The sequence below is a fragment of the Scyliorhinus canicula genome, chromosome 21 (genome assembly GCF_902713615.1).
Source record: "Scyliorhinus canicula chromosome 21, sScyCan1.1, whole genome shotgun sequence".
NCBI classification, from domain to species: Eukaryota; Metazoa; Chordata; class Chondrichthyes; order Carcharhiniformes; family Scyliorhinidae; genus Scyliorhinus; species Scyliorhinus canicula.
The window spans coordinates 65512767-65526538 of record NC_052166.1 but is presented as its reverse complement, the minus strand read 5'-3'; the positions used below and the strand labels follow the sequence as shown (position 1 = coordinate 65526538).

Genomic DNA, 13772 nt, shown 5'->3' with positions numbered 1-13772 from the left:
GAGGGCCGAAGGGCCTGTTCTGTGCTGTACTGTTCTAATTCTAATTCTAATATACTGCATGGGAACAGGCCATTCAACCCAGCTGATGCACAAACCTCGCTCCTTTTTCTGTTTAACTGTATTTAACTAGCTTCCCCTTAAATGCATCGATGCTATCCAGCTCGGTTACTTTTTGCAGTGAGTTCCACATTCTCTCTGGGTTGAAGACGTTTCTTCTGAATTCTCTGTTGGATTTATTCATAGAATCATAGAATTTTCAGTGCAGAAGGAGGCCATTCAGCCCATCGAGTCTGCACCGGCCCCTGGAAAGAGCACCCGACTTAAGCCCACTCCTCCACCGTATCCTCAGTAACCCCATTCCACCCAACCCAACCTTTGTTTTTTTGGACACTAAGGGCAATTTAGCATGGCCAATCCACCTAACCTGCACATCTTTGGGCTGTGGGAGGAAACCGGAGCACCCGGAGGAAACCCATGCAGACTCGGGGAGAAAGTGCAAACTCCACACAGACCCAATCCGAGAATTGAACCTGGGACCCTGGAGCACCGAAGAACTGTGCTAACCACTGTGCTACCATGCTCATCGTATATTTATCGCCTGTGGTTTTCGTCTCCCCCGCAAATGGGAATATCATCCCTATGATGACCCAATCAAACACATCTCATTAGCTCTTATCAGGTCAGCCCTTAATCTTCTCTTTTCTAAAGAAAAGCGCCTCCAGCCTCTTCACTCTCTTCTGATGGGTATAATCTGGGGTCTGGTACCCTTGCAAATCCCTTTTTGCACCTTTGGCAATGCATCCATATCCTTTTTATAATAAAACCATAAGATGTAGGAGGAGAAGTAGGCCATTCGGCCCATTGAGTCTGCTGCAACATTCAATGAGATTGTGACTAATCTGAAATGATAATCCTCAACTCCACTTCCCCGCCTTTCCCTGTAACCCTCGATTCTCTGACTGATTAAAAATCTGTTAATCTCCGCCTTGAACATCCTTGACAACCCAGACTCTACAGCTCTTTGCGGTGAAGAATTCCACAGATTCACTGCCCTCTGAGAGATCATCTCTCTCTCAAATCCTTTAGACCGTACTCTGACATGTCCTCTGGTCCTAGAATTTCCCACAAGGCGAAACGACCTCTCAGCGACCCTGCCAAGCCCCCCTGAGAATTATATATGTATCAATAAGGTCACCTCTCAATTCCTCTTAACTCCAATAAGTACAGACCCAACCTACTCAACCTCCCCTCAGGAAAATCCCTACTTTCCCGGATCAACCTAGTAAACCTTCTCAGAACTACCTCCATTTCCAGGATATATTTCTTTGGATAAGGGAGCCAAAACTGTTCACAACAATATGAAGACCAGAACAGTGCACGATATTCTGTGTTCTCCAACAAGGTTATGTATAAATTTAGCATATAATCATATAATCTCTGCTTTTCAAATCTACCTCTCCAGAAATGAATCCCTGCTTTGATTGCCTTTCTTGGTGATCTTTTAACCGACAAGCTTTGTAAAAAGAATCCTACAGCACAGAAGCAGACAACTTGGCCTGTCATGCCTGTCCCCGCTCTTAATGCTGTGAAGTTTAGTCACTTGCCTGGCTTTATCCTCATGATCCTGCAACAGCAGCACAGTGTGTAGCACTGTGGCTTCGCAGCGCCAGGGTCCCGGGTTCGATTCCCGGCTTGGGTCACTGTCTGTGCGGAGTCTGCACATTCTCCCCGTGTCTGCGTGGGTTTCCTCCGGGTGCTCCGGTTTCCTCCCACAAATCCCGAAAGACGTGCTTGTTAGGTGAATTGGACATTCTGAATTCTCCCTCTGTGTACCCCAACAGGCGACAGAATGTGGCGACTAGGGGATTTTCACAGTAACTTCATCGCATTGTTAATGTAAGCCTACTTCTGACAATAATAAGGATTATTATTATATTATTTGATTCAATCTCCCCTTAATCTTCCTTGCTCTAAGGAGAACAGTCCTGGTTTCTCCAATCTATCGGCATATTTGAACCGATACCGTAGATCCTGATAAATCACTTCTAATGCCTCTCAAGGCCTTGGCATCCGTTCCAAACTATGGAGAGGGCCCGGTAATTTGTCAAAGTTGTGCAGTTGTCAGCTCTTTTACATTCTCCAATGCACATTCTTTTTTCAAGGGGAATCTTTTTTTGCTTTGCAGGAAATTCGACAACTACATCAGTATGTGAAGTTTGCAGTACGGGATGTAAATGATGTGCTGGATATAGAATGGGAGCAATACCAGGAAAAGAACAAGAAGCACAAGTGAGTGGCTCTCAGTGCTGAGCTTGGAAATGTACTTTGCTCTAGAATACGCAGTTAATCGTCAGAACGCAGGAGGAGGCTACGGCCTGTGAGCCTGCAACACCATTCAGTCAGGTCATGGCTGAGGTCTCGGCTGCACTTTCCTGTTTCCCCCCCCCCCCCCCCTCCCCAATAACTCTTGACCCCCTTGCCTGTCTCCAAATTGTGAGTTCAAGTTTGCACTCCAGAGTCTCGAGCACTGAAATCTGAGCTTGCGGGAGTACTGCACTGCCAGAATTGTGATCTTTCCCATGAGACGTTAAATCAAGATCCTTCTGCCACCTCTTATGGTGGATGTTAAATATTCTCATGGTCTCCATTTTGAAGAAGAACAGGATTGTTGTTTGGGGGAAGCTTGCAGTGCGCAAATTAGCTGCCTCATTTCCCCATATTACAAGAGTGACTCCACTAGGACCTTATTTGTTGGAAAGCACTTTGGGATCTCTGGAAGTCGTGGAAAGCACAATATAGAGACAAGTGATTCAGGAGCGATGTAGGGATTACCCCCAAGCTCCTGTTGGCTGATCACTACGTCCTGTCTGTGCACTAGTCCCTGTATTTTCCTATTGATTTCAGTATTTTGAACATCGTGGGGGTGAAGGATGGGGAATAACCCCTCCCTCCATTGGCGAATCTAGACCAATATCTGACCATTCATTTCTTTAACCAATCATGGAACAGTCCTGCATATTAATTTGATCCCAAGCCAATTGGTGAAGTATGAAACTAGATTCTAATCAATTTCTTGATCAGTTTATTTATAGAATGAAGCATTACATATGTCTTCCTATCCACTACCTGCTGTGTCCCAGCAGTCTTTCTTTATAAATGCTCTTGGTACTTAAGTAAACAATGTCCTTCATCTGTGTATCTTAACAATTTATAGTTAACATACCATCAGCACTGCCGCCTACCACCACCACCAAATCTGTAATCTAACCGTGCAGATCCCTTGGACTTTTACTTTTGGTGCAGGTTTGCACTTGGCCATTGGAGGGCCTGCGAAGTATTTGGTTTGTTTGTCGCTGCATAGAATCGAAAGTGCAAAAACAGGTCATTTGGCTCATATGGTCGGTGTTGGTGTTTACGCTCCACACTTGACTCCTTCCAGCGTTCTAACCCTATTAATATATCCTTCAATTCCTTGCTCCTTCTGTAAATATCCCCATAAATGATGCGATGCCACTTATCCCAACTGCTCCCTGTGGCAGTGGGCTCCCCATTCTCTGAATAAAGATATTTCTCCTGAATTCCCGATTAGCTTTATTAGTAATTATCACGTATTTATGGCCCCTAGTTCTCGTCTCCGCAGCAGGTGGAAAAATCACCTCTACGTCTAGCCCATCAAGCCCTTCCATAACCTTTAAGACCTCTTACAAGGTTGCCATCAGCCTTTTCCAGATGAAACAGCCCCTGCCTGTTCAGTCCTTCCTGTTGTTTATGATCTCGCAGTTCCAGTAACGTCTGTGTAAATCTTCTTTTGCACACTTGCTGGTGCTCCTATATCCTTTTATAATGAGGAAAGTGGAACAGTAAGCCACGTGTGGTCCATTCGTGGTCTGCTGCACAAGTATATGCTATGGTGATGTTAGCTTTCACATATCTGTCCAGTGAGGCGGAACTGAGAGTTTCATCTTTGCTTTAATTTAGCTTTAAAGCTCCCACTATTTCATTCCAGACACTTGGTTCTACCAGAGAGGGAAGTGTTGTTTAACGCTTTGGCAAGTCACCATGAGATCATTACCCAGCAAGATAAGAAGATTAATGAACTGATAAACAGCCTGCAGAATCTCCGTATTTATAATCAGACCTCCAAGTGGTGCGTACCCAGTGACAGATGTCTGCAGAGTGATCAGTGGTAGGTTTTAAACCTCACTTCAAGGACATTAGTGTAATAATATAATAATAATAATCGCTTATTCTCACAGGTAGGCTTCAATGAAGTTTCTGTGAAAAGCCCTTAGTCGCCACATTCCGGCGCCTGTTCGGGGAGGCCGATAGGGGAATTGAACCCGCGCTGCTGCCTTGATCTGCATTACAAACCAGCTGTTTAGCCCACTGTGCTAGGGTGTAAGATTCTTCGTATTTCGTTAAGTGTCAGCTGGGGTCCAACAGGCTACTGCACTCAACTTGCACTGAGAAGATTGTGGACTGATGTCTCACTCCAGAGACACGAGTATAAAATCTAAGTTGGCACTCCCTGTACCAGTACCGAAGGCCGACGGCACTGTTAGTTACATGCCCCCCAACCAATATTTATCTGTCAGCCAACGTAACTAAACCACATGCTTAATGCCCTATTGCTGTTCCTGAAGCTTGCTGTGTGCAACACGTAGCTACAATTCAAAATTGACCGTAAAGCGCTTGAAACATCCTGAGGTGTGAATGGTACTTTGCAAATGCAAGTCCTTTAATAACTTGACCACTTGAGGTTTGTGTTATCTGGTTGGACGTGGTTGACGTGAGCTGCTTCTCTTCTAAAAGCAAAACACTGTGGATTCTGTCAATCTGAAATGCAGGTATCTCTGAGCCATACACCTCCACACTCAGTGACATGCTGCCGTTTGTGCATGTTTGACCTCTCTCTCCAGCAGGACAGACTCGCCCTCTCTCAAAGCTATCCTTGTTCCCACTGCCATTTCATTCTTCGATGCCTTGACAAGAAGCTTTCTCACTTCCGTTCAGAGGTTCAGGCATGCAAGCTCCAACAACTTAGTGACACCAACGGCCACCTGGAACGCTCCACACCTTCCCGTCCCTCTGACCCCACTCTTCCCCTTTCATCTCCAATGAATTCTGGGCTCGGCACGATGCTGAACTCTTCTTCTGTTGCCGCCGCCTTCCTGCTCGCTTCTTTGGGCAGGAGTCCTTCCCCCGTTCAATGGATCCTTTCACCCGCCTCCAGTCTTCTCCCTCTTCCTGGATCCTCCCTCCGGCCTCCTAACCTCCTCTTTATCTTCTCATTCAGAACGGTTGGCGCGACGTCAGCCAATTTCTCTGCCCTTCTCGCCCACTCCAACCTGTCTCCTTCTGAACTTGCTGCACTCCTTTCTCTCAAGCCCAACCTTGACTTTGTCAAACCTGCCGACGAAGGTGTTGTTGTTGTCTGGCGTACTGACCTTTACCTCACCGAGGCTGAGCGCCAACTCTCAGATACTTCCTCCTACCTCTCCGTGGACCATGAACCCACCACCGAACATCAAACCATTGTGCGCAGGACTGTCACTGGCCTCGTCTCCTCCAGAGATCTTCCCACCACAGCTTCCACCTCATGGTTCCTCCAAATCCACAAACTGGATTGCCCTGATAGACCCATCCTATCAGCCTGTTCTGCCACACACAACTCATTTCTCCCAATCTTAACTCCATTCTCGCTCCCCTTGGATAAAAGTCACGTCTGCTGCGTTTATTCGGCATTTTTTTGTTTCTATTATAGTAGTTCCTCGTTGCCACCGTAGGCATTTCCACCAGCGAGTGGCCTGTGCCCATGTAAACTATTCTGAAACTTGCTGACCAGGTGAAGCATGTCGTGTCGGATGAAGGGTAAAGCTCCTCACCTTGAACTAAAAGCTGGAACATATTATTTTTACTTGCGTTGCAGTATTAGTTGAGCAGTCTTGTCAGACGTTGACCTGATTCTGTATGCGAGCTGCTGTGTGTTTAAAAGTACCACTTTTATTAGCCCCCTACAAAAATTGTGTAAATGCTAGCCGTTTGTCTTCTGCAGATTCCTTCATGTCCTTGGGTAATTAAACAAATTGAATCAGAGCAGGAGATGGAGTTCAGGTTATTTTTGTAATTGCAGTGCTGACTCAGAGGAAAGTGTTGGTGTCTTGGCTCAGTCCCAGCTCTTGCGGATGTTAAGTTAGATGAATTTTGACCTTCGGATGAAGCTCGCTTCGTTGCCCAGTTAATGTGCTCAGTTTGATCTTTGTTAAACGCTGGACACCTGAGACTCCCCACGAGTGAAGGGAGCTGAACAATCTTGCAAATTCAGACAAATCTTAGCCAGCGGTATTGAGATGTTGTAACGGTGACCGCAAAGATGGAGCCTCTGATAAAGAGCTGGCCATATCCAGGTTATAAGCCTAGAAGGGACGCCTCTTGGGGCCAATAAGTTCCGAAACAATCCCAACTAACCCCACTGCCCCATTTACGAATCCATGCCTTCAATTTATGTCCTGGTGTATCTTTCTTTAGCTGGGATACCGAGCTGGAGATGCTTCGCAATGTTCTGGTGAAATCCACCCTGGATGGAGCTCCGCAGGCGGTGACTCCAACCACCCCAAGTAAGTCACCGCTGGATCAGGTCTGATTTGTTCACGGGCAAAGGGCCAACTGTTTGCGTTTAACTTTTAAAGTAATGGGTTTATCTGCGCAGGTTGCCGCAAATACTCAGCCTACTTCCCTTTGTCGACTCGAGAGTCGGGGCTGAGCATGGTTTGACTTGGTGTCTCATTGCATACACAGTTCGGATGATTCCCGTGCTAGCTGGCCGATTTCAGCTTCCACAGAAGTTGAGATAGTGCAATCCTTCCCAGTGCATGGTGGGAATTCAACCAACCTGCTGGAAACTGTCATGACATTGGGACATCATCGGGCCATGTTCAGCTGTTCACTGTGATGTGTCCTGATGGAGTATTTAAGAACTGCTCCTTCTGGAGAGTCGCTGCCCATCCCTCATTGAACCCCGCGCTGCTGGCCTGCCTTGGTCTGCTTTAAAAGCCAGCTATTTAGCCCTGTGCAAAACCAGCCCCTTGACATTGCTACGTTGCTGCATGTACCACATGCTGCTGGATTGACTTGATCGAGAGTAATGTATTTTTCCTCATTGCCCTTTTCTGATCTTTAGGTAAACTATCTCCAGTGAAACAATCTCAGCTACGGAACTTCCTTTCAAAAAGACAGACTCCGCCTGTGAGATCCACTGCGCCAGGTAACCAGTAAATCCCCTCCGCGAAATGGCCACGTTTGGTGTGTGGTCACAAACTTTAATTGTAGCCGGGTAAGGGGAGTGGATACAGGCTCACTTGGACCTGATGGGTCACTGGAGCTGCAGAGAATTTTGTGCTGACACTGAGTACCGTAAGCGGGAAACTCAAATTACAGCTCCTACCTGCACATTTCAATCGACTTATGTTGACCAACAAATTGCAACTTTTAACCATGTAGATTAACTTGAGCGCTCTCATCATTTTGGGCAGAGACATTTCTACTTCCTCAATAGCATGTTCAGTTACTCTTTGTCTCCTGTAATATCTTCAAATCCCCCTCTTGTGGTGTGGGGCTACAGTTTGTGTTTAACGCTGGCTGCAGTTAAAGCTGCAAAATGTAGCAGGAAACAACTGGGCAACTATGCAGAAGGAATATTCTTGTTGTACAGTAATAGCTCTGCCCACATTGTATAACCATGATGTGGAGATGCTGGCGTTGGACTGGGGTGGGCACAGTAAGAAATCTTACAACACCAGGTTAAAATCCAACAGGTTTGTTTCAAATCATTAACTTTCGGAGCATATCTCCTTCATCAGGTGAGTGGAATCACCTGGAATCACGCATCTGATGAAGGAGCAGTGCTCTGAAAGCTCGTGATTCCAAGTAAACCTGTTGGACTTTAACCTGGTACTGTAGGACGTCTTACTGTGCCCACATTGTACAACCCATAGCTTTTAACACTGTTAAATAGAGGGCAGCATGGTGGTGCAGTGGTTAGCACTGCAGTCTCGCGGCGCCGAGGTCCCAGGCTCGATCCCGGCTCTGGGTCACTGTCCGTGTGGAGTTTGCACATTCTCCCCGTGTCTGCGTGGGTTTCACCCCCACAACCCAAAGATATGCAGGCTAGGTGGATTGGCCACACTAAATTGCCCCTTAATTGGAAAAATGAATTGGGTACTCTAAATTTATAAAAAGAAACACTGTTAAATAGTGAGGGCCGTACTTAAAAACAAAAACAAAAAGTCTGTGCTGTCCGTTAACGAAAGAATTCCCTGCTATTTTGTTCTCGGGGAGGTAACCTGTGCCATGCCATGTATTCTTGCCCTGCAGCTAACCTGACCAGGTCAGCGTTTATATCACCAAAATGCTTTGGAGAGTTGGATGAGACGAGCCATACCTCTGTTTCACTGCGCCTGGATCATGAAGGTCTTCAGACCGAGGAACAGGAGCCGGCGTTCAAACATGTTCCCGTCTCCAGGCTGCCCTCGTTTCCACCAGCGCTGATCACCGCGCAGTCAACACCCTATGGCAAACCTCAGCCTGCTGGAGTTCCCACTCCCACCACAGGTAAGAGTGAAGTAAAACCTCTGGCCAAGGTACTGTAGCAAGAAACAACTTGCACCGCTGCCGAATGTCCTTCAGAGCCAAGGGTTGTAATGTAGCTACTGTTGCGTGTACTGAAATGGGGCAGCGAGTTTGAACGCAGCAATTTTCCACAAACAGCAGTGGGATGAATGACCAGATTATTATTATTATTATAATCCAGTTTGTGCAGTGGCTTGCGGGATGAATATTGCCCAGGGAGAACTCCCCTTCTCTTCAAGACCGTGCGATGAGGTCTTCTCCTCAATTGCAAGATGGAATGTCGTGCACTGATTTTATGAATTTACACTTTTAGATGTGAAATATCATTTGTGCTAAAGTTGAAACTCTAGCGCAATTTTTATCCTGTTTGTAAAAATGGTGCCGTTGATGTTTGTTGAATGTAGGGTAGATTGTGCTGCTGTCGAGTGTGACGAGCCACTGATTTTGCAACCAACCCATTCACCAAGAAAGGGCATTCCTGGGTTGTTGTGCCTGTGACGTGTTTAGTTAGAACTATGTGGCTTCCCTCACTATTACTTGTATATAATTGTTACCCTCCCATCCCCCACTCGTTATAGTTTGCCCAAGTGTCAGGCTTGGCTTGATGGTAGCACTTTTCATCACCTTCGGGTGTTTTAAAGCCTTTTACAGCCAGTTAATGTAGTTTTGAAGCTTTAGTTACTGAAATATAGGAAACGCAGCAACCAATTTTCACACATCAAGCTCCCAATTCAAAGTGTCCAATTGACCTAACAAGCACGTCTTTCGGGACTTGTGGGAGGAAACCGGAGCACCGGGAGGAAACCCAAACAGACAATTTGTTTAATTGATACGCTCAAAAGAGTATAGGGAAAGACTGCTGGGGCAGTGGGAAGTCAGAGGTGGACATGTGTAATGCTGCATTCTGCGAATAAATCTATTATCTAAAAGTATGTATGTCTGATTTCATACTTCATCGATTATCTTGGGATTAAATTAACATCTGTATTCGAATGAAAGGTTTAACCCGAAGCATTAATTTTGTTTTTCTCCCTCCAGAAGCGTGTCTGGTCAGTTTGTGTTTTCAGCATTTTGTTTTTTTCCCCCCACATCACTTGATTTCCCCAGGTGCCAAATTGTCAATTCCCACCTTGGACATACTCCCTGACTGTGCATCCATAGCTCTCTGGGGTAGAAGATGCCAAAGATTCCGAACCCTTCAAGTGAAGACATTTTTTCTTGTCTCATTCCTAAGCCCCTTATCCTGAAACTATGTCACCTGGACTCTCCAGCCAGGGAAAATATCTACAACTCTTACTATCTGACAATATTGAAGGTGCCAACCCAGCTTTAATGTAGAATGCCCAATGGTGTTTTTCCCCTTTCCAGAATCTTGGAGAGGTCTCCGACTCGACAAAACCATAATGATGAGGTTCAAATAGTTTAAATTATTAGGGCTGTACACGAAACCTCAACTCTTGGAATTGAAGGGCAAACATCTTGCCAAGGACCTGAAAAACAACCTTCAGTTGCTACTGTTTAAAAGCTTTGGAACATCTTATCGAAAGGTTGTACGATGTAGGAATGGGAGGTAGGATACTACAGCCAAGGAGCCGTCAATCAATACCAACTCATTCTTTCTCTTCCTCCCCATCATGCTCAACTGCATCTAATTGAAATGGAATAGACAGCTTCCTTAAACGTTAAACAGAGCCAGAGAGTCATCCTGCAACAGTCAAACTTTTACATTTTATAATGTTTTAAAATGGTGACTCCAAACCGTGGTTGATTTGATTCAGGAAGAACAAGCTAGCGACAGTAAACCCACATCTCGTTACTGCCAGCCTTTGCTACTCGAATGCGTTCTTTCCAGCTTCCACCCTCCATGATCTTCAGTTCACCCTGAAGTCTCCTGATTTCCTGAACCTCATTGACTCCTGGTTGTGATCTCTGTTTGAATCTGTCCCGTGTCCTCGCCCCTCCCCCAGCCCTAAAACTATCAAGATCTTGGCATTCCTCCAATTCTGGCCTCTTGCACATCTCTTGATTTATTTCATGATGGCCTTTCTCTCTCTCGCTCCTTTTCGACACCAAAACCTAGCCTCTTTGTCACTTGTCCCGATATCTCCTTTTGTGGCTTGGTGGCAAATTCTGTTTGATGACACTCTTGTAGAGCACCGTGGGACATTTGGCAACATTAAAGGCGCTATATAAATGCAAGTTATTGTTGAGCTGGTGGGGAATTTCATGGCATTACACAGATGGCTTCTCAAAACATGTTTTTTTTATTTCCCATCACCCTCCCATCCACCCACCCACCCGCCCATTTCCATCAGTTCCAAAATCAACGGGTAAGATGGTGAAAGCTGCAATACCACTTGCCGAGAAGCCGGCCACCAGCCTTCCAGCTGCCCAAGCCGCTGCCCAAGCAGCATTCCGGAGACAGATGACCAGTCAGGCACCAGGTAACTAGATCACTGACCGTAACTGGCTGAGAGAGGGCGGGCACAGCTGATTGGTGATCCATGATGTGGTGCTCCAGAGCTGTCGTCATTTGGGATGAGGCATTCCACCAACGTCCTGTCTGCCACCCCTCGTGGGGATGTAAAAGATCCCATGGTCACTATTCCGAAGAAGAGAAGTGGATTATCCATGGCCCTGGCCGATATTCCAAACCTAAATCACTTTTCAAAACACAAACAAAATTAACTTGCCGTTTCCGCGTTGCTGTTTGTGGGAGCTGGCGGTCCACAAATTGGCTGTTGTGTTTCCTACATTGCTGCACTGTCAGATGTACCTGATTTGCTGTAAAGTGCTTCGGGGTGTCCTGAGTTTGTGAACGGTACAACATAATCCCCCCACCCACCCAATGAGCTTCACACCAGTCCGTGGTGATGGAGGAAAGGGGATGTCAAGCTATGACCCCATTACCCGTGGCAACCTGATCCTCTGGTTCTGTCTCTCACTCATTGGGTTTGTCCTGTCTGAAATGTTATGGGGTCCTGAGATTTTGAGTGGGGGGGGGGGGGGGGGCGGGACACGTAATAGACTTGCCTCATCGTTGAATCTTGATGTTCTGTTTTCGGATTTATCCATTCCATTTGAAAATTAATGGAACTCGTGCTTTGGGTGACTCCTTGAGGCTTCGTCTTTTCCCAAGCCATAACAACAGCAACACCGCCAAGCTACAGGAACGCACAAGTGGTCTTCGGTTATTATTAGACAGTTGAAATGTTCATAAAGACGAAACACGAGTTGTAAAATCTTCTCATTTGTAACCTCCTCATAGCACGCAGCAACTTATGTTCATTTAGCTTCCCTGAACTAACAAGATATCTGTGTTTCCAAGAGTGTATTTGGACAAATTTTGACATCCGGTTATGCAAGAAGACTAGAGTGGATGATTAAAAACTTGGTCAAAAGAGATAGGTTTAAAGGAATGCTGTCACAACTCCAGGTTAAAGTCCAACAGGTTTGTTTTGAATCACTAACTTCCGGAGCGTAGCTCCTTCATCAGGGTGAGTCAGCACCTTCATTACCTGATGAAGGAGCTACACTCCGAAGGCTAGTGATTCCAAACCAACCTGTTGGACTTTAACCTGGTGTTATAAGACTTCTTGCTGTGCCCACCCCAGTCCAACGCCGGCATCTCCACATAAAGGAATGTTGTAAAGGGGTCGAGAGGGGTTTCGGAGAGACTGCCAGAGCTTAGCGCCTGGGCAGGTGAGGACATTGGCATTTGCGGTGGAGTGATTAAAATGAACGATGTGTAAGAGGCCAGAGTTGGAGGACTGCAGGTATGTCAGCGAGTTGTACGGCTGGTGGAGTTTAAAGAAACAGGAAGAAAGGTTGAGGCCTCGGAGGGATTTGAAAACGTGGATGAGAATTTATTCCCACATCGGGAGCCAGTGTAGGCCAGCCACACTCTGGGGCAGCCCGTTCAGATTGTGCATGAAGTGCAAATTGGGTTTTCTTTACACTTGGATGCAGGCAAGCACCTATGAAATAGACAACTGTTATGACTTAAGCATGGTTTAAAAATTTTCTAACATTTTCTAACATTGCAACCATCTAAAACTGTTCCATTGGAGACAGGAAGAAGGGGTATTTAGTTGAGAGGTGATTTATTTTGAACTTGGTTTTTATCTTTGTTGAATTTAGTTCCAAGTGTCACAGAGCCTGAACAAAAGGAAGCTGTCGCGCCCACTGGTGTTCAATTCCTGAAAGATGCAGGCCCGTTTCCGAGTCTGCCCACTGTCATCGGGTGAGTAACAGTGTTTGCCATTTGGGGCAATAGAAGGAAATGCAATGCAGATTATTTACTGCAATGATATCAGGCATTACATTTACATAGAACATGCAGTGCAGAAGGAGGCCGTTTGGCCCATCGAGCCTACACCGATCCACTTAAGCCCTCACTTCCACCCTATCCCTATAAACCAACAACCACTCCTAACCTTTTTGGTCACTAAGGGCAATTTATCATGGCCAATCCACCTAACCTGCACATCTTTGGACTGTGGGAGGAAACCCACGCACACACGAGGAGAACGTTCAGACTCCGCACAGACAGTGACCCAGCGGGGAATCGAACTTGGGGCGCTGTGAAGCCACAATGCTAACCACTGTGCTACCGTGCTGCCCAAATTGAGGCTGTTGCACAAAATTGGCACATTTTCCTTGGTGGAAGGGGATGGGCAAATGGGAAATCTTTTCTTATTCGGTCACCTGTTTTAAATGCTTCCTTTTGAAGGTACAGGAGGAGGCCATTCAGCCCTGCTGTCTCTTGCACTCCCCAGTTAGATTAGGGCAGAACTGTGCTTTCACTGCATCTCACTCACCTCGGGTTCATAACCCTTAGCACCCGTAATCTATCAACCTCAGTGGGTGTATAGTGGGTAAATCACAGTTACACATAATTATGCATGTAAATGGTCTTCTGTTCCTCATGAAAAGGAGACTGTTTGGGGGGGGGAGAGAGAGTTCCAGATTTCTACTGTTGTTTGTGTGAAGAAGTGCTTCCTGACCCCACTCCTGGACAGCCTTTCTCCAGACTCGTCCACCAGAACCGGATCACAGCCCGACCAGAACCGGATCACAGCCCGACCTCAACCGGATCACAGCCCGACCTGAACCGGATCACAGCCGGCTCCCCGGAGCCAAAC

The 13772-nt window shown here is 46.3% G+C and overlaps 1 protein-coding gene across 4 annotated transcripts in view; it reads left to right on the top strand.

Moving 5' to 3' along the window:
• The window catches only part of nup214 (nucleoporin 214), a 138613-nt gene that overhangs the window by 44367 nt on the left and 80474 nt on the right, over positions 1–13772 (top strand). For 3 of the 4 annotated variants that reach the window (XM_038781704.1, XM_038781701.1, XM_038781702.1), the window contains 7 exons: positions 2186–2289; positions 4007–4186; positions 6529–6617; positions 7181–7264; positions 8374–8610; positions 10944–11072; positions 12769–12871. In XM_038781704.1, the coding sequence (XP_038637632.1) occupies positions 2186–2289; positions 4007–4186; positions 6529–6617; positions 7181–7264; positions 8374–8610; positions 10944–11072; positions 12769–12871 (926 nt within the window). The remainder of the gene's footprint in view (positions 1–2185; positions 2290–4006; positions 4187–6528; positions 6618–7180; positions 7265–8373; positions 8611–10943; positions 11073–12768; positions 12872–13772) is intronic. The other variant, XM_038781703.1, reaches the window with a different exon arrangement.